This window comes from Rattus norvegicus, chromosome 1 (genome assembly GCF_021556685.1).
Source record: "Rattus norvegicus strain SHRSP/BbbUtx chromosome 1, alternate assembly SHRSP_T2T, whole genome shotgun sequence".
NCBI lineage: Eukaryota > Metazoa > Chordata > Mammalia > Rodentia > Muridae > Rattus > Rattus norvegicus.
In genome coordinates this window covers 239315600-239336387 of record NC_141534.1, presented here as the reverse complement: position 1 = coordinate 239336387, position 20788 = coordinate 239315600, and the positions used below count along the sequence as shown (strand labels likewise).

General features: G+C 46.1%; 1 protein-coding gene and 1 long non-coding RNA gene across 7 annotated transcripts in view; one reads left to right on the top strand and one right to left on the bottom strand.

Annotated features, from left to right (window-relative positions):
• Slc1a1 (solute carrier family 1 member 1) overlaps positions 1-16172 on the bottom strand; it is an 81146-nt gene extending 64974 nt beyond the window's left edge. Inside the window, 1 exon segment of the mRNA NM_013032.3 lies at positions 15993-16172. Coding sequence (NP_037164.3) covers positions 15993-16083 — 91 coding nt within the window. The 5' untranslated portion in view covers positions 16084-16172.
• LOC102546345 (uncharacterized) overlaps positions 15409-20788 on the top strand; it is a 31422-nt gene continuing 26042 nt past the window's right edge. The window contains exons 1-3 of one of the 6 annotated variants that reach the window (XR_015653158.1): positions 15411-15637; positions 16550-16713; positions 17572-17755. This is a non-coding gene — a long non-coding RNA (uncharacterized LOC102546345). Of the gene's footprint in view, positions 15638-16287; positions 16714-17571; positions 17756-20788 lie in introns of those variants that run through there. The other 5 variants (XR_015653156.1, XR_015653159.1, XR_015653153.1 and 2 more) reach the window with 5 other exon arrangements.

The following is a 20788-nucleotide window of genomic DNA, read 5'->3' as shown; positions in this document are numbered from 1 at the left end:
TTGCCCCTGGCTATGACTTTGATGCTGGGACACGAAGTTCGAGGTCTGGTTCCTACACTTGGAGGCTTCTTCCTTCCAAGTTTCTGGAGTCCCCGGAGAGTCTCCTGTATTCAAGTGAATCTGGAATTGGCGGTGTGTGTGTGTGTGTGTGTGTGTGTGTGTGTGTGTGTGTGTGTGTGTGTGTGAACTAACAGCAATCCAGTCTCCAGACTGGCTCAGAGGCCTGGCTCGTGGTGAATGGCTCTCCCTCTCCCATGCAAGCATATCAGTGCTACAAGTGCATGGCTCGCTTGGTTCCTAGGAGATTTATCCATGACCTGAACCATGGATTCTAAACTTGCACATTTCCTGGCTGATGTTGACTCTATTCTAGTCCCTTCTTAGAGTGGCCTATTTTGCTCATCTCAAGGGTAAGCCTAAAATGTGTTGTCGACATTCTGATAAAATACCTTCTTTCATCTACCTTTTGGCCATATTTCATTCTCTTCTCTATTCAGCATACATTTAATCTCTAGTCACACTCATAAGGCTTCAAGAGGCTCTGGAGTCCTCTGCTAGAGGTGCGCAACTTTTCCTCAAGTGTAACTAACAGGAGACCTCGTCTACAGCAGTTCATTTCACAACCGCTGTAAAAACACCTCGGCTCGTTACCTAATCTTACTAAGCCTTCTCTCTGCCTGTAAATAAAACCTAACTCCAGTTTCCTACTGGAGAGTTTACTTAGGAGGACTAGCTTCAGGGAAAGGGAGTGACCAGTCAGCCTGGACTTTCTGGAGCTGTCACCATTCTGGGATTCCCCTCTCTGAAGGATTTCAGTCTGAGTCTAGGTATCTGGGGCTCCTTAACGTTCCTCAGCCTGCTCTTAGCTCTGCTCACAAACTTGTGCCACTTTGGACTCTGCTCTCCATGATGTTGTGGATCTGAGCAGCCAGCTGGCCAACTGTATGCTCACACTCCTGTGTGAGGCTGGAGTTCTAGTCTTCTCCACTCCCACCAGGAGCCCAGAAACCTTTGTTTTCAAGTGAGTTAAGATGTACTTTAAGCATTTGTAGTATTTCCTAAAGTCAAGAAGGAGGTCCCTCCTCTCCCTCCCCCGTTCAAAGGCTGAACAGGGATGAAGAATCTTTCTGTAAATAGCCCATAATCCTCACTGGCATAATATAGCACAGACAGGCCAGTTTAAATGGTGACCTGTCAACCTGTTTCCTTAGTACAGAGGGCCCTGAGCAGGACCAAAGTGAATCTAAGAGTTCTAGACGTGGGGTGTAGTCAGTCATGTGGCTACTGACTTAAGGGGTTAAAAAGAACCACCAGACCTAATAATCAGGACCACTCTAAACAATGTGAAACACAAGCAAACTGAAGATTCCTGGAAAATATTAATGTTCACTGTAACAACGTTCCTGAGGAACGTTGCTTTGCAGGGTCTGAAGTTCCTGAACTGGCATTACGTCTCCAAACTCCATCACTCCAAAGAATTCAGAATCTCTGCAGCCTAGTGACATTTCAGGAATTCTCCAGGTATAAGAAACAAACCCATCCGGAGTGGCAGTATATGTCTTAAATCCCAGAACTGTGAGGCAGAGACAGGTAGATTTCTATGAGTTCAAAGCCATCCTGGACTGCACATTGAGCTCTAAGACAATCGAGGCTACAGAGTGAGACCCTATCTTAAAAATACAGCTTCCCCTCCTCAAAAATGAACAAACAAACAAACAAACAAACAAACAAAACAAACTAAGAAACAAAACCCAGAAAGAAATCCATGGAGGAAGCAGAAATGGAGCCAGGCTGTTGTGTTTCCTCTTCAGAGTCTCTTCACGGTGACCCTCAACCTTCCTAACGCTACAACCCTTTACACCATTCCTCTTGTTGTGGTGACCCACAACCATACAATTATTTGTTACTACTTTATAGCTGTAATTTTGCTAGTTATTGATTGTAATGTAAATATCTGATATGCAGGACATTTGACCCACAGGCTGAGAACCACTGCTTCAATGACTAAGTCTAGTGCTCCGACTAACAGTTTGCTTAAATCATCTGTAACGTGAAGCATGGACGGGCAAATTTGCCTATTATCACGGAAGCTATCTCCAGAATGCAAGACAGCAGACGAGGACAAGAAGAGGAAGGATTCCTGGAGGAGGGGAACCTAGAAGTAAATTCACTCTAAGGTGTAGCAGGAGCAGCTAAACCTTGTCACCCTTTAAAAGTCTCTATGATTCAGCAGCTGCTCCAGCCCTAAGTTGAAAGCCAATTATTGGGAGTCAGAGAAATAATCCACTGTTCTCCAGAGACCAGTCTGCTTCTTGCTCTGATTTCATTTCTCTACCTCCCCCTCCCCCCTCCCCCCTCCGTGTGTGTGTGTGTGTGTGTGTGTGTGTGTGTGTGTGTGTGTGTGTGACACTGACAAGCCCTCTTATCTTGACACCATGATTCCCAATCCCACCGTAAGACAGGCATCTCCATATGATGAGAATGGTCTTTATTACTGAGTGCCACCATGGCCCCAGAATCCTTGAAACAGTGCTGCAGACTGCTCAGGATCACGTTGAGCACTTGCCACAGTGGCTGTAGAGCTGTTAATAATCTGGCTTTTTTTTTCTTGGACCTTCAAATTCAGACCTAGAAAACTAGAACTGAGGCTTTATTACCCATTTGATGGTGATAAAGGACCAATGGGATAGAGTCAGTAAGGGCTTCCGTGTTTTACTCATTGATAAGGAAGGTTTTTGCAATGCACCAAAAATGTTTTTGGGTGTCTCTTAGGAAGCAGATGCAAGACTGCCAGTCATCTGAACAGCGTGCTCATCAAAGACAACATTCCTAGCTCCTCAGTGGACGGAAGTGAGAAATGAAACCGTGTCTGCTGCTAAGGGCTGGACAAGGTCTGTCTGAAACTCAGGTATGGTGATAGTGTTGGGAGAAGAGGTCTATAAAGAGTGCTTGGGTCACTAAACGAAGATTAGCCTCTTTCCCCCTATGTGGATTCTCACTCTCTTAGCTCATCTATTACTGCAGGGACAGCCTTTTATGCTCAGAGGTCATTCCCTTTGTTTCACTGGTCCTCAATCTTCCCAACGCTACAACCCTTCATATAGTTCGTCATGTTGTGCTGACTCCCGACCACAAAATTATTTTCATTGCTACTTCATAACTGTTTTTGCTACTGTTATGAATTGTAGTATAAATATCTGATGTGCTGATGGTCTTAGGTGACCCCCTTGAGAAGGTCATTTGAGCCCCCAAGGTGGTCTCAACCCACAAGTTGAGAAACACTGCTCTCTTTCATTTCTCTCAGACATATCTGCTTTTCCTGCTTTTCTACCATAAGCTGACATGCGCTTCATGACCCTGAAAACTTGGACTTCTCAGTTTCTAGAACTTTTGGCTCAATACACTTTTTCTGTTACCTAGTTTTGGATTTCTCTTGGGGACAGCACCAGAGAACAGAATAGGACAGCTACAGAGCAGTCTCACACGATTTGAAAATCAGATGAGAAGAAAGGTCCCGGACTCTGATCTTAAACTTCTATCTGTCCTGATATTGCAGATATTACACACAAACCCTGCCCCACCTGCTCGCAGCCATCGCAGCAGTGGCCCTGCTAAGACACGCCCCCCCCTTTCCAGTTCTTTTTCCAAGTCAAGGAATGTTAGAGCCTCTTCCAGCCCTATCTTACCCAGGCTTGTGCCTGTGACACTTGTACGCGTATTGCTACCGACAGACTGCAGCAATAAACCACAGATATCTGTCTCTGCATCTCTTGCCCGTAAAGTCCATTCTTGTTCAATTTAAATTGCTTTTATCGTTGGCTGCTAAAGGAATTGATTTTCCTAGCCACGGACCACACTTTTCATCCCATATGCCAATTCTGTTTGATTAACAGTAGCTGCCTGGAACATGGTTTAAAAGTATCCAAGTAAAAGGTGCCGTCTTCAATCAGTGACATCTGCCACAGGGTAGGTTAGGGATTGATGCTGTGAATGCTGATCAGTTGCAGATATACATTAGTGGCTATAAGGGTATATATAAGGAAGGGAGAAGGCCTCTGACTGATAGAAACAGGCTCCAGAGCCAACATTGGTAGGCAGGATGGTGGTAGATGAAATATCTGGGTAACAGCACCGCGAAGTACAACCCACCCCAAGGAAGCGGGTACTGGCTAAACCATCTAAGGTCTAACTTAGAACCATGAGCTTATGTAGTACTACGCAGTGTGGGATATTCCAAACTGAAGGGCAAAATAGAGACCAGAGACAGAGCAGCCATAAACCAAAAGGAAATTCAAGGGCCTTTACCTCCTTTGTAAGAAAATAATAGTGTAATAGTAATCGTAATGTAATAGTAGCAGTAACAGTAAGAGTAATGCACTAGTAATACAATAGTAACAATGTCTGGAAGTTCCACTTAGGCACATTAGCATCTCCTAAGTGGGGAGAAATCCTGCTTGATGGCTAATGAATCAGACAGTCCCAGGTGCAAATCTCACCATTGTTCATAACCCCAGGACTCAAGGCGTAAGAGTTCCCATTTCCTTGTCACAAACTGGATGCCCCCTCAATGTACTAACCAGTAAATATTAATATCAGTTTGGTCGGCCACAGACTAGAGCTTCTCAAGGGAGAAGCCTCTGAAAGTCTCACAGCTGTAGGTATCTTACCTGAAACCAAGAAGGTGGCCAAGCAGCCCAGAAAATAAGTGTACAAGACACTTAAAACTGAGCAAAATCGGTGCGTTTTCAAGGAGGAGGGAGAGCAGTAGGTAGGGCTATTTCAGGTAAGAGGACCTTTGGTCGTGGTTGGCTTAGAGCTCTGCTGAATTATAAGTAACTACATAACTTCCAAGCAGTAGCACAGTAGTAGAAAAATAATTCGACTCACCTAAGCTCTCTCCCCTGAGGACTTCCCCCTCGATGGAATGCATGCTGTAGTTTTAAGCACCTGAACACTGAGCCCAGATGATTCTCCCAGCACAGTTGTAAGAACACACTGTGGGTCATCTCTGAGGTGGTTTTCTAGCACTGCTCTCAAGGGCACTATTTTATCCCCAACATACAGGCCAATATCACAAAAACAAACAAACAAACAAAAAACTGGTGTCAAGACCCTTCCTGGAGGCATAGAGCTCTGTCATGAGCACTGTCATGCCCCTGAACCTGGGGACTCTGGGAGTAAGAAGGGGCCCAGGAGCCATGGCCTCAGGCTAAGGAGAAGACCAATGGAAGGTCTTATTCCTCAGTGGTGGTTCTGGTGAAACAAGGTACACTATTCTCAAAGGGGCTGAGTGGAGCTGTTGAGGACAAGCTGCATGAAGCATCCGTCAGCTGGGACAGCGGTCCACTCCTTCTGGGCTGTGCAGGAGTGTCTGGAGAAGGATGGATCTAACCCGAGGGGGAAAGGCAGTGAGTGGGCAGGGACTCTCTGAGTCAATGGGGAATGCATTTCTGGAAAGAAGTGAGTCACAGAAACACTTCCTTTCCAACAACAGAGGTGTCACTGTTAAGGGTGCTCATGACAACAGAGCACTCTCTGTTGCACTGTTCCCTCAGCCAGCTGAAGCGAGCGCACTCCTTCTGTGGCTACACACGGCACTGAAGGGAATGGTGGGTTCTCGGTGACTGTCTCCGGTGCTGTCTCCTACTCGATGCACTTTCAACATGCAAAACACAAGCATTTGCTTCTTCTTTAACAGACACCACTGCAGGGAGTTAAACGGTCACTGGATGACACTCTAATGAGTACATTTCCTTCTAAGTGCTTGAATCCCCACAGTGGAAATGGCCCTAGGTCTCCAGTGACACTGGGAAGATCTGCGGCTCCTTAGGCAAACGCTGCTTCTCTGGCACCCAGCCAGCATGTTGCTACTCTCCAGGACAGCTATTTTCAGTCTCAGATCTGTCAAAGGTAACCACAGTTTCTCATAAGTAATTAATATGGAACACGTTATCAGTACGAGCTGGAGTGTGCTCTCTCTCTCTCTCTCTCTCTCTCTCTCTCTCTCGCTCTCTCTCTCTCTCTCTCTCTCGCTCTCTCTCTGTGTCTCTGTCTCTCTCAGTCTCTTTCTGTCTGTGTCTCTGTCTGTGTCTCTGTCTCTCTCTCTCTCTCTCTGTCTCTCTCTCTGTCTTTCTCTGTCTGTGTCTCTGTCTTTCTCTGTTTGTCTTTCTCTGTCTGTGTCTCTGTGTCTCTGTCTCTCTCTGTCTCTCTCTCTCTGTCTCTTTCTCCCCCCTCTCTTTCTCTCTCTGTCTATCTCTGTCTGTGTCTCTATCTTCTGTCTCTGTCTCTGTCTCTGTCTCTGTCTCTGTCTCTCTCTCTCTCTCTCTCTCTCCATAGTTCATTCCTAATCCAACTCTTGCGTCTTCCTAGACTTCTTGTCTACCTTACCTATTCTTTGAGTGTCAGCATACACTGAATTAACATATAGAATTTTCTATAACGTGTTCTCACTTGGAGCTTCTTTTGTTTATTATGCCTAGTGCTCAAAATTTTGAAAGGTGGGTAACTCTGATTCTACAGTTGTGTTAACACCAACAACTAACCACCGTGTTTTCACTTAAACAGCATTTAACAAGATATTCACTATATGTCAACCGTTAGCAATTTACACTCAAGCACTCTCAAAGACAGTCATCAAGTTTGGACTGGAAATAGGAATGGAAATCGGTAGGGGGCAACTCTGGGGCTAACTGGAAGCCTGGGACGGGGGAGGCTACAGGGAGTCGAAGGAGGTGACCCTAGCTGAGGCTCCTACCAGTGGGGAGATATAAAGACTGAAGTGGCCACATCCTGTAACCAGGCAGGGCTCCCAGTGGAGTCATCAACCCACCCACAAAACCTTCAACCCACACTTTGTCCTGCCTACAAGATGTGCAGGGATAAAGATGGGGCAGAGACTGAGGGAATGGCCAGCCAATGGCTGCCCCAACTTGAGACCCACCCTTGAGGAAGAACCAACCCCTGACATTATTAAGGACACTCTGCTATGCTTGCAGACAGGAGCCTAGCATAACTGTCTCCTGAGAGGCTCCATCCAACAGCAGATGGAAACAGATGCAGACCCACAGCCAAGCAACAGGCAGAGCTGGGGGAGTCTTATGGAGGAGTGGGGGATAGGAGTGGGCGGGAGGGTCAAAGACAAGGCAAGAAGACCAACTAACTGAACACATGGGGCTCACAGAGACTGAACCACCAAAGAGCACACAGGGACTGGACCGGGGCCCCTACACATTTGTAGCAGATGTGCAGCGTGGTCTTCATATGGCTCCCCTAACAAGAGGAGCAGGGACTGTCTCTGATTCTGAGGCCTGCCATTGGACTCCCTTCCACTAACTGGACTGCCTTGTTGTGCCTCAGTGGGAGAGGATGGGCTTAGTCCTGCTGGGACTGGATATCCCGGGGCAGTGTGGTACCCAAGGGGGGCCTTCCCCTTCTCTGAGAAGGGAAGGGGGTGATGGGGAGAGGGATTTGGAAGGGTAGAATTGGGAGGAGAGAAGGAAGGGGGGGTTACAATGAGGTGGTAAAGATGAATAAATAACTAAATTAATGAAGTAAAAAAGATTAAAAAGATACATATGTGTGTAGAATCTGTAGATTGCTTTTGGTAACATAGTTATTTTCATAGTATTAATTATTCTAGTCTATATGCATGGAAGGTCTTTCCATCTTCATTGAAGAGATCTTTCACCTCCTTGGTGAGGTGTTTCTTAGGTTTTTAAAGAAGCTGTGGTGAGGGGTTGGGGATTTAGCTCAGTGGTAGAGCACTTGCCTAGAAAGCGCAAGGCCCTGGGTTCGGTCCCCAGCTCCGAAAAAAAAAAAAAAAAAAAAAGAAAGAAAGAAAGAAAGAAAAAAAAGAAGCTATGGTGAATGGGATTCCTTCCCTGAGTTCTTCTTACCAACTTCACTATTGGAATACAGAGAAGCTACTGGTTTTTGTTGCTCTTTATCTAAGCCTGACTTTTGTACTATCCTTCTTTGGTCAAAGTGTTTCTTAGCATTTCTGGGGGTCTCTAGGGTGTTTTAGTTGTAGGGTCTCATCATCTTTAAATATGAAAATATGATTTCATTTCACGTCTGTTACCTTTATTCCCCCTCTTGTCTGATTGCTCTAGATTAGACTGAATGCTAAACGGACTGAGTAGAGAGAGCTGGCATCCCTGTCCCTTTGCAGATTTAAAGCAAATGCCCATTTCCCTCTGTTTGGTATAACGCTGGATACCAGTTAGTTGTAATAGCCTTGATTATACTGGTGGATGTTCCTTTTCTGCTAGTTTCTTCAAGGTTTTTATTATGAAGGGATGCTGAAGTTTATCGAAGGTTTTTTTCTGCATCAATTTAAATGATCACTTAATTTCTGTCCTTAAGTATTTATACACTATTACATGCATTGATTCTGTACATGTCAGACAATCTCTAATCCTCGGGATGAAGCCAATGTGCTTATGGTGTATGATCTTATTACGTTCTTGAATCTGGTTTTCAAGACCCAACCCCCTGGATTTATATTTATGTTCATCAGGGAAACTGGTTTGTAGTTTCTTGTGTTTTCTGGTTTAGCATTAGGGAGCTGGCTTTGTAGGAAGGGTGGGGTAGAGCCTTTCTCCTTCTGTCTTATGGGGGCAGTTTGAAGTCTAAAGCCCAAGTTTCCAGTTTCAGCTTTTCAATACGTGGAACTTAGATCAAAACTCTTGGGTCCCTACGTGAGCAGATCTTGAGGATAGATGGGGACAGATGCTAGATAGGTAGATTCCCCAGGAAGGGAAAACATAAACAGTACTTCATGTGCTCTTCAAAGTGCGTGTCTTAGCTGTCTACAAAGTCAATGAGACAGATGAAACCGCTATCCTACCAACCTCAAAGCTTCCAGAAAATGACACAAAGTCTATTTTAATAATCATTATTTCCTAACTCTTTATCCTTGGGGAGCTCTGGATTAAATATACTATTACAACTAAAATATACTTCTAAACCAGCAATTTTGTTTTCTCCAGTTTCTGGGAACAGATAAAGAGAAGGGGTTCTAGTCTTCATTACAAACTCAAATCCTTAAAAAAGTATAAATCCTTTATTGCATAGGAGAGATTATGCCTCTTTTGATTTTCTTACATCAAATTATCTACAGTATGTCACAGAAATGAGTGATTTTGCAGAACTAAGTTATTCCTAGCACTTTAAAGAAAGATCAGATAATATTTTTATTTTGTGAGTTGGCATAGCCTGTGTTTCAGGAACATTTTAAAGTAGCGATATGTCAAGGCTAGATGCATGTGTTTATTAGACCTGAATACTGCTGGGATCATCTGACACCGACATGGAACATTCCCCTGGTAATAGTCTCACATATTAATATCACTGTCTCTAAGTCACAGAATAGTTGATGAGACATCAATGTCATTTCATCTGCCTGTAATACTCCCCAGGACAAACTTAGCGCCATACACAGGAGTTCCTCTGACTCCTAGCAGTGAACCGAGGGGTGGGTACATGTCTTGGAGCTGAAGGTTCTTAAAACTAGAAGGATCCTCAGAGATTTTCTAACCCAGGGACAAGGATGTAGCCTACCTACTAGTGTGTCCAGCTTTTAAGTCCCTGGCAGACATCAACAATCAACCTCAGAACTTCTAATTCTTTCTCAACAGGCTTCAGGGAAAGACAACCTATTACCTATAAATGAGTTAGCGTGTGAATGGAATCTTCTTTGCTCTGTTTAATTAATATAAACCGTGTGTTCCCCCCTGACATGAACCAAAGGTCCTGAAAGTATCTCAGGCATATTTTTATATGGATTTTAAAGAGTCAGTTGCATTATTTCATGGTCTCATTTCGTTTTGAGGTACCTTCGAGGTAGTATGGGAACAGCTTCCACAGGCAGGCATCTAGTTTTAAGAAAGATAAGAGTCGTGTGTTTGCTTTCCCCCTGGACCTGCCATTTCTGGTGGCAGAGCCTGGCTGGCTCTCTCTCCTCTTCAGTTCCTGAGCTAATTTGGATCATGCTGTAGTGGATGCTGTTTGCAGGGTCCAGAGACCAAGGACACGTCTAGTTATTAGACATGGACCTGTCCGTCTGGAGGCCACCGTTGAAGCCTGATGTATATGCAGACTAATTATGAGTTAAACTGAGTTACATTTATAGCTGAAAGGGGATTGAAGGGGCAGAAAAGAGTTTATTGGAAGAAATGGAACCTGGTGTAAACTTTGTGCTCATTTATTCATTTAACAAGGATCGTGTCTGCCAGTCCCAATACCCTTACACACGTATCTGTGGTTCATAAATGACTCAACAATTCAATTAATGTACAGAGCCTACAAATCAGTGGGACGGTGCTGTGGGCGCAGACAGAGAGGGGTGGCACAGAATCCTCCATCAGGACCTGTGGGGAGGAAGAAAAGTCAGAAGACAGTAACAAGTACGTAGCGGGTACGGGCTCTGTCGTGTGTGGGAAAGTATAGGCGACAGCAGCAGAGTCTGCCCAGCCGACCTGCCTGGATTGGAGGCAAAGCTCTGCCCTTGATCCTTCCTGGAAATATGCTTGCTGGAGCGATGAAATGGGTCGGAGCACACATAGCACTAAGGAGAGAGTGTGTCTGTAAGTGACATTAAGCCTTTGGTCTTATCGAAGGCAAAACGGGTAGGATGGTGCTTTGCTCTGTATCTCTCGGAAGGAGCATTACCCAAAGGAAGGTGGACAGAATTACAGGCTGAAGAATGAGGCTGCGGATGTAGATGGTGGAAGATTCAGGATGCGCTGCTACAGCGATGGCCTCTCCTTCCTCGAGGAGCAGCAGCTATAGGCTATTTTAAGGCCCCAAATGATCTGCTCTGCTGCTGAGCAAGGTCACTTTGACAGCTGTCTCAATGCTACCCATAGCAGAGGCTTCAGTGGTGGCCTCCAAATGGACAGGTCCATGTCTAACTAAACTAGTCCTTGGTCTCTGGACCCTACAAACAGTAACCACTACGGTATGACCCAAATTAGCCCAGGATCTGAAGAGGAGAGAGAGCCAGCCAGGCTCTGCCACCAGAAATGGCAGATCCAGAGGGAAAGCAAACACACAACTCTGGACCCTGCTAGGGCAAGTCCTCCCCAGGTCCCTCTACCCTGTGGGCAAGCATCCAGCTCTCATAGACCTTGTCCAACCCAGCATAATTCAAGTGCATTTTCTCTTCATAGTTACATATTCTCCCCTCCCCCCCTCTCTCTCCCACCTTCCCTCTCTCACTCTCCATCTCTCATCTCTACTTTTAAGATTGCTTCTTTTGGGGCTGGAGAGATGGCTCAGTGGTTAAGAACACTGAGAGCTCTTCCAGAGGTCCTGAGTTCAATCCCCAGCAACCACATGGTGGCTCACAACCATCTGTAATGGGCACCCGATGCCCTCTCCTGGTGTGTCTGAAGACAGCGACAGTGTACTTAACTAACATACATGAAATAAATCTTAGAAAAGGAAAAGTTTGCTTCTTTTGGAGTTAAAGCAGACGCAAAACCCCACAAATCAAATAAAACAAGACATTGCTCTCTGGCTCTAGCACGAACCCCACTATCTCCCATCCCTTTCTCACTCTAGCGCTTCCAAAGAAAGTCTCTCGAGATGAGTCTGCCTGCCCTCCTCCACTCTCAACACTGCTGAGTGTCCTGGCTTACTGCCTACCACGGTTTGGTTCTTAATTCTTCTGGTTTCTCTGGTCAGCCTCCTCTCTCTGCACTCCTCGGCTCTGGCTCTTTTCTTCTCCCTGTTCAAATGGACTCATTTGTCTCCAAGGTTTTAATCTCTTCCTGAGTCCGACATTATCTACCCAGCACTTCACCTACTCACAACTGTCTCCGACTCACTTGTCCACTGCTCGCGGCTGCTGCTGCCTAACTTCACTCAAAGAACCCTGGAGGCTCTTTCACCTCAGCATCTCCACATTGTATCTCCTTCTGGATATCTGATCCTGCTAGAGACAGTCAGTTCTCACTTGGACCAAACTCCACCAGGCCGTAGTGGATTAACTAACTAGATGGCCCTCATTCCCTTCTACTTCCCAGGCAGGCCCCCTGGACGAGGCCATCTTTTTTTCTTGCTTGGACATGAACCTGGCTCAATCTGTCCTCCTGTCCTGTTCTCATTTCTATCTTGACCTTCTAGCCCACCCTACCCCATCCTGCTATGCATGCAAGGAGTCAGGATGCCCCAGATATCTGTGCAACTCGTTCCCTACCTGGCCTCAAACTCACTATGTAGACCAGACTGTCCTCACAGAGCACCACCTGCCTCTGTCTCCTAAGTGCTAGGATTAAAGGCACGCACCACCATGACAGACAGGTATACTCTTAAATCCTGCTGTACCAAGGCCAGTGAGACAACGAGCTGGGTCAGGAATCACATGAGTCATGGCTGACTTCTGTCCTCAGGGGTGTCAAAGAATTGCCAGAAAATGGAACAACAAAAAGCAAAAGCCACCTCCAAATGACCACTGTCAGGCACACCCAGAGCCAACCAAGGCAAGAGATGACAGACTGGGTAAGAGTGTTACTCTGAACCTGGAGGAATTAGCTCTGAGTTTCTACAGTAGAGGAAGCTTCCTCAGAGCTTCATAGAAACTGCATTATGGTGAACAAATTTGACAGCTCCATGGTACGAGTAGCATCTGTGGCCTTTTTCTGAGAGTCTCCAAGTTGGCCATTGTAGATTTCTCCACTGAAAGCCTGGAGGGAGATGACACTTCCTGTTGTGAGGAATCCACAGGAATCTCCCCAATTCTGTAACCTTCAGTATTTTCATGGCTGAATTCTCACACAGAGGAATTCTCCCTGGACATAATTCCCACTAAGAACACAGCATTTCTTCCTACTGACTTTATGCCTGTTGAATGAGTTGGGAATTAGTCCGTGGGATATAAAACAAAGTCATCAGCTCTTCCTGTTCTCTCTTGTAAACATGGAGAATATTACAGAGCCTGGTGTTAGTTTTGATAACGAAGCTTGCCATCAAAACCCTTGAGTCACTATAAACTTCGAATTATAGACTGGACAGGAGGCAGAACCGAGATGTAAGTCCAAAATAAAATATTCATTTTCTCCTATTTAAAGTCACACTTTCTTCAATGTAGCATTTACTGGATGCCTATTGTATGACAGCCACAAACTGGGTATTTCCACATTATCCTAATCACTCTGGTCACGAATGTCTGAAGTTTTTAAGAAGAAGGAACTGAGGGTCCTGGAGACTAAGTAATGTGTCTGTCTAGAGAGCAGCACCCGGACTCCGTCCAGGGCTCCTGACCAGGCACCGTGCTTATTCTCTTATACTGTGGGATCGGGGAATGTCTACCAGAGTTACAGTGAACCCAATTAAAATGATACCATTCTCAGAATTTCGTAGAGTTTCACAGAAGTTATCAAAGACAATCACCTATTTAATTCTAACCTGGCGAATAAGGAATTGTTAAACGTTTATCTCAAAGCATCTCCTTGGCCATTAAATCCAAGTGAATACCACACATCTAATGAAAGTGAGCTTTCATTGTACTTTCCCTCAAAAGCTTTATCTTAGAAACTCAGAGGTTTTAAGCAAACACACACACACACACACACACACACACACACACACACAGAGTTTTCTGAAACAGTCTCATATAGCTCAGGCTAGCCTCAAACTCACTATGTAGTTGAGACTGACCTTAAACACCTGATCTTCCTACTTCTACATACAGGCTTGTACCACCTTGCTGGTGTATGTGTGTGGTGGGGGTGAGGACTTTGCTCTTAGTTTCACTAACCAAAATATTTCACATAGTCATTGCTGCTGACTTATTTTTCCATGGATAGAGTCAGGAGATTTCACTAAGGAACTAACTGCATTTAACATTTTTTGTTGTTGTTTTTTTTTTTTAATGTCTACATTGACTCCCAAAAGAAGGCTTTGTGAGAGCTCTGGTAATTTTGCTCGATCAATTATGGCAGTTGTAGAAAAACTGACCATTCCCAACCTAGAAAGGGCTAACGGATACCTAGGTCGAGTGGTTAGGATTTCATTGCTTGTTAAACAGGCTAGCCAGTGTAGTCTGAGCAAAGGTAGGTAGGAGTTTTCACTCAGAGCAAAGGTTCTTGGAGTGGCAAAGAGGAGGACCCCAGCAAGTGCCTGCTTGAGCACCCTGGTGGTATTCTAAGCAGGAGACCTCTCATACAGATGGCAACATGCCGGAGTCTGTCCCACGCTCCTCCTGAGGAGCAAGGGACTGAATGGTATGACCTCAGCAGGGCACTTATAATTTTAAATGGTGAATTTATGGCTCAAACTAAATACCAGAATCGAGTTTCTGTGGCTCACCAGCACTGATTCCAGGGAAAGAGGTCCGCCTGAGACCACAGGCCATGAGACCACAGGCCATGCCTGCAAAATAAGAGGAAAGCCTTCCTTGACGTGAGGATGTTGCTTATGCAAGCGGTCCAAGGGCCAGTGAGTAACCGCTAGGCTTCCTTTCTGGAGCAGGCTCTGGTGAACTGGTGAACTGTGGGGCACCAATACTCATGCCAGCTGCTGGTGGGAAGGAAGCACTTGGTGACCAAGCAGGACCTCTGCAGTGCCTAGGGCTGCAGACAGAACTGGGAAGGACCCACAAGCTTTGGTCACCTCCAGGGCTTTCAAAACAGATTTAAAAATAAATTCTGTATCCATCATAGGGAAAACAAACAAGTCCATGTCTTCCAATCCATCTACTGTCTTGGTAAGAGCTGTTATTTACATGTGGTGCATGATTAACCTTCCCCCAAATGCCCTAAACCACTTGGCACTGGGGAAAGTGAACACTAGTGGGTTCTTTTGCACTCCTTCCCTCCCACAAACGTCCTCTGTTAATACCATTCAGGATGTTACTTATTTACTAGAAGCCTGACTTCCCTTCGCATAAGGTTCTGGGGGAGCCCATAGGACACCAAGGACTCCATTAACTTCCAAAGAGATTTTATTTTTGACGGGGAAGACCTTGGAGGGGAGCAGACAACACCAAGTTTTTTCCAAGAGCAATGTGCAACGCCCAGGGTAGAGAAGGGGCTGCCCCTCTTCACATTCCAGCAGAGGCAGCTGCAATTTCCAGACAGAGGGTGGAGCCTGCCTGGGAATCCACTTTCCCTCAAGGTGCACCTGCCCTCACCGGCTGGACAACCCCACCACCGGAGGTGTGAAGACCCGCAGGGTCCCCACCCTACAGTACACTGTGCAGTGAGTTCAAGTTACAGAGACAACCTGGCCAGAAAACGAGATTCTAAACATAAGAAACTCAAACCTCTGAGCAATGGCCCAGACATCTACCTAGTCCCAGCCCAGCGGTATGGCAGGCATGGGCCACTTAAATACACGCGAGTGTGAAAACAAATAAAAGCAGCTTATATTTTAGTAGAAAAATGTGGTGAGCAGGTAGTCCCGGAGGAAGAAGGGGGCTGGGTTCTCTTAGCGTTGGTTCCCTGTGGCCTCAGTGAGCCACAACTGCTGGCTCAGAAATCAGGCGTGATCTATCTGATTAGAGAGGTATCCTACAAGAAGATACCTCTCCCCTGCTTCAATATTCCCAAGGTCTCCACCATCTCGCAGGCCCAGATGTCTCTTTAAATCCGACGGAGAACAGTAATTCACACAGTCGCGGTCGGGCACGAAGGTAATGGTGACGGTGGTGGTGTGCGCGTATGGTGGGAACAGTTAAGGATGAAGATCAAATTAAACCCCGCTTAACCCGGCTCCTTTCCAAAGGACCCCTTGTCCACCTTTCAATCCCCTCTGATCATTTTGGAAAAAGCAGAGACAGCAGCTCGCGGAGCACCAGAATGGAGGGGGGTTGTGAGGGTTGGCTAAGAACACTGTTCCCCCCCTCGTGAAACGAAAGCGCTCGGGTTGATCCTGAGCTTGGGGGCCCAGTGCCGGAGAACGCAGGCAGCGCGCGCCACGCCGAGCCCACCCGGTCCCGCACGCGGCCTGGCCCCGGCACGCGCCTAGTGCCCCCGCGCGCGACTCACCCAGTACCACGGCGGCCACGGTGGAGAGCAGCAGCCAGTGATTCCGCAGGAAGCGGCGCCAGTCGCATCCCGAGCTCGTGGGCTTCCCCATGATGGGCACCGGCGTTTGTGAGGAATCGGGGAGCGCGGCGGATGTGGGATGAGGGATGCAGGGCACGGTGGAGACACAGCGCACGGGCCGCTGTCAGAGCTGCCACTGCCGCTGGGGACCGAGCACCGTGGTTTTGCGTGCTCGCAAAACCGGCTCCTCCCGCCGCCGTTCGCTGCAGCGACCAGGCCAACCAGCGAGGCCGAGGGCGGAGCGTCCGGGCGGGGTGGCGAGCGTAGGGCGATCAGGTCCCCCTGGGCTCCGGGTCGAGGCTTCCCGTCGGAGGAGTTTCTGACCCTCTGCGATTTCACACCAGTCTCCTTGGGGAAGCACCGCCCTGGGCGTGTGCGAAGGAATTTGATATGGGACACATTTTTGCCCTGGGCCTCAAGCCCCAGAGCCACAAGAAGAGACACACAGTGTGACTTCAGAGCAGTTTTGGGGATTTTTTTTTTTTTTTATCCCCCAGGTGATCTCTGATATTCCCCGCGGGATTTTTTAATTCTCTGAATCGAGGATCAGACGGATCTGCCGGAACCCAGGCCTGGTTGTACACCTTGCGCGTGGGCGTGGTCATCTCTTGCACAACTTAACAAGTGCACCCCTAGGGACTTGCCTTGTGGCCATTACTGGGTAATTAAAGTTAAGAACTGGCCTGGCTGCTGTGGGACGGTGGGCGGGCCCATTCTATCCCCAAGGCCAAATACCTTACAGGGTGTAGCTAGAGAATCTGGGTTAGTGTGGCTGCACACACTTCGATAACTGAATTTCTTACTCTGTTTTTACTCTTACCTTGCCCTTAGCTTACCATTATCTTAACTAAGTGAGCCCCATGTAGCATTATGGGGTTTACTCTTTAGTTGGCTGTCAGGGGACTCTCCTTGTCTAGATTACTTGACCACTAGAATTCCCCAATTAGAGTATCTTTTGGTTAAAAGTGATTTTTTTAAAAACCCTTCAAAAGACAATAGATTAAGCTTAATTAACCATTCACATTATACTATGAATGGTCTCATCTCCTTTCCCAGAGTTAAGCTTTCAAAAGAAAAAAAGGTCAGGAGAGAGGAAACTCAAGATTCCTGGTTTCTCAGGGTAGAGCTGGAAAGAAAAATTCCCGAGGTGGGCAAACTATCAAGAAAAAGATTCACTCTACAGGAAGGAGGAGGAGGAGGAGGAGGAGAAGGAGGGGGAGAGGGGAGGAGGAGGGGGAGGGGGAGGGGGAGGGGGAGGAGGAGGAGGAGGAGGAGGAGGAGGAGGAGACCTCCAAATGAAAGAAACAAGATCAGCCATTTGAAGTCTACAGAAAGGAAACTAAGTACTCTTAGTACGGTGGGGTAATTTTAAAAAAAATGTTTAAAACTGTATGTATAATTTGATCGTGTGTATGTAAAAATAAATCTATAAAACCTAGGCATGTACTTAAAGAAGACTCAATGAAGTACACCAGGGTTCCATAGTGGTGTGCCATGTTTTTGTGTTTTCTCTTCCCAGCGTCCTGTGGGGTGGGGTGTCTGCCATTGCTGTGCTCCAGTGCACTCCACTGTATCTGTAAGGCTAACCTGCCCTGGAGATAGGAAGCCCGTGGGAGCAGAGAGGAGGGACCTTGTCTGCCTCTCAGCCTTTGCTTCTGCAGCGGAAGAACTTACCTTCAATCCCTGATCTGCCCACTACCGAGGTAACTTTGAACCAGTCCATTAAAGCTGAAGCGTCAGAGTTGATCTGTGACGTGGGTGCTCCTGGGGTTTTGTGGAAGCTGTGAGAATCAAACAGGATGCTTGCCCTACCTTCATCTTTCTGATGGGCAAACCTAGGCACAAGGGAGTTAAGAACGGTGCTGAGAAGAGGAGAAGGAGGGGCAGGGATTGGATTGAGAAGCCACCTCCATTTCCGGTCACTGAGCTAATTCCTCCCAAAAGGGGATGTGCAGGGGCCGGGCACACCCAGCTCTGATGGGGAAGTTGCTCTCCAGTCACTGGTTTGATTGGCTCAAGGTCTTTAGGGATCTATCCTCTTCACTTGCAGATGACACCTGGGGACCTTAAGGAGCTATGCTCAAGCCAACAGCAAATTCATTTTAAGAGAGCAGGGGAGTAAACTCCCGAATTCACTGTTGCTGTGGCTGATATCTCATATTTCGGATTTCTCAGCCCAAACCAACAAAGAAATGGTGAGGGCAAGCAACCCTGCAGAGTTGGAACTCCTTAATGTATGCTCTCTCTCTCTCTCTCTCTCTCTCTCTCTCTCTCTCTCTCACACACACACACACACACACACACACACACACACACACACATCTCCGTTTCTCCGTGGACACAAATGATGTCAGATGGGATAAGAGTTGAGGGCCATTTTCCTTAAGTGCAACACACCCGTGCCTGGAAGATGAAGTTCACTTTCCTGTCCTAAGAACCTGAAATCAAGGAGAAAGACACACTAGAGTTATCTTTCTACAATAAATGTGAGCACCTTCCTTTTACTCCTAAGTTTTTCAGACTTTATCTAAAGAAACCTTTGGCTGATTTTCATCAATAAGGTACCTCCTCCTCCTTCCAAGGAACTGGCGTTCCCCATTGTTACTGTTTCCCTTTTTAATGTTGACTCTCGGGATATCTAGTTAGTGATTAAAGAAACGAGACTTTGACTTTGTCATACTTGGTTAAGCAGCAGGTGACAGCCCGATCTTTTGTAACAACTCAGATAGAAATGAAAAAACACACCCAGAAACCAAAGGCCAGCTCTCCCTGGCTAGCCTCTTTGGGGGTGATTTGATGGCCGCAGTTCCCCATCATAAGGCCGAAGCTGTGATAGAGGAGGTCACAAGCCCTCTTGTGACCCTCAGCTTCTCAGGTAGCCTCTCATGACTGTGAGTGTAAGCCCTGAGGACACAGCCAGTGTAGAAGATGCTCTTTGACACGGGTTCTTCTTTATCTTCTAATCTTGGTCTTGAGTTATTTTAGGATTATAAATCAGAGACATTAACTGCCACAGAAATTCTTCAGTGCTTTTGCAAAGTCGAATTGGCTGAAGGAAGCTTTTCCTTGTTACAGGCCCTTGAAATCTGTGTTTCCACAGGCTTCATTGCTTCCTGGGAAAAACAGAAGAACAATTTCATTTTATCAAGCATATACAAACCATCACATAGGAGATGAAAGCTAAACGTTTAAATTTGTTTCATATAAGATGTGTGGCTTTGAGCAACTTACTTAACCTTCTTTATCTTCTTTTTCCTTCTCCCAAGACACCATATAAGGAAGTAGCTGTACGTGATATCTGCCTGTCTATTTACCTATCATCTATCATCATATCTACCTGTCTGTCTGTCTGTCCGTCTACCTATCAATCACCTATCTTCATCATTAGTATCTATCTATCATATATCCATCTATCATATATCTTTCATCATCATTATCATATACCTATCAATCATCCATCCAGCTAGAAGACACTATGATTTTCTTTCTTGAAGATGAGGATGTAATTTTTCATGTATTTTGTCAGAACTTCTTGGCCAGTGTTGAGTTTCTGTCTTCCCTAAGGACTGCTGATGACAGCACTAACCTGTGGGCACACGCATAGCTATTTAGCTGTTGACAGACACATCATATCTGCGTTGAAAAACAACAGCAGAGCTTGCGGTACTGCCTAGGGCCTCCCAGCTTGAATTTTGCTGGATTTACAGTAACAGGTATGAATTCCCCTCCCATGGCAGGCACCAAATCAGAGATGGTTGCTGTAATCAAGCCTAGTGGATCTCATTGGATAAGACATGAACGTAGAGGGGGGATAATTGGAAAGAGGAAGGGGGGATTAGTGTTAATGGAGTATGAGAGGAACAAAAGAGGGTTATGGGGGCGTGAATTTAATATAAATGCATTATGCACATGTATGAAAAAGTTATACTGAAACACATTAAGTATAACTCATATATGGTAAGAAAAACACTTTTAAAAACCTGCCTATATTTTTTACCCAAAGCAAGACTTGTGAAAGTGTCTTTTATTTCCCTGATGTAATGATCATCTCAGCGGCTTACTGCCTCTGTGTGCTAACCTAGGGCTGATGCTGGAAGCCTGTAACTTCTATACATTCTAGGCCTAGAAAGTTTGCAGCTTCTGAGACTTTGCTGAAAAAGATGGCCCTTTATAGTTCTATCTGAACACTGGCTGTCTGGTTCAACTCAGCTGTCTGATTCAAACTCCTCTCCACACTGATTCGAGTTGGTCTCTCTCAGCTTCTGACTGAATTGCTTTGCTTGTTCTCATCCTAACTTTGAAAGTACCTTCTGGGGTTGGGGATTTGGCTCAGTGGTAGAGCGCTTACCTAGGAAGCGCAAGGTCCTGGGTTCGGTCCCCAGCTCCGGAAAAAAGAACCAAAAAAAAAAAAAAAAAAAAGAAAGTACCTTCTGTCTCTTTCTCATTCTCTGGCTTGTTCTGTCTTTACCTGTGTCTACCTTGTTCTCTGTAAAACTCTGCTGGTAAAACTGCCTCCTCTCCTCTCTGCAATGCTCTCTCTTAAGTCACCTCTTAAGTCTCCTCTCTGTTCTCATGAGAGTCAGGCATATCCTATTCTGTCAAATCTTTCTCTGATTTGTCACTTTGTCTGCCTCTCAATTAGACATCACTTTCAAACATGGTTACGTCCTTCTACAAACTACAGTTTCATTGTTTGGGATTAAAGATGTATACTAAGGGCACATCTGTATTCCAGC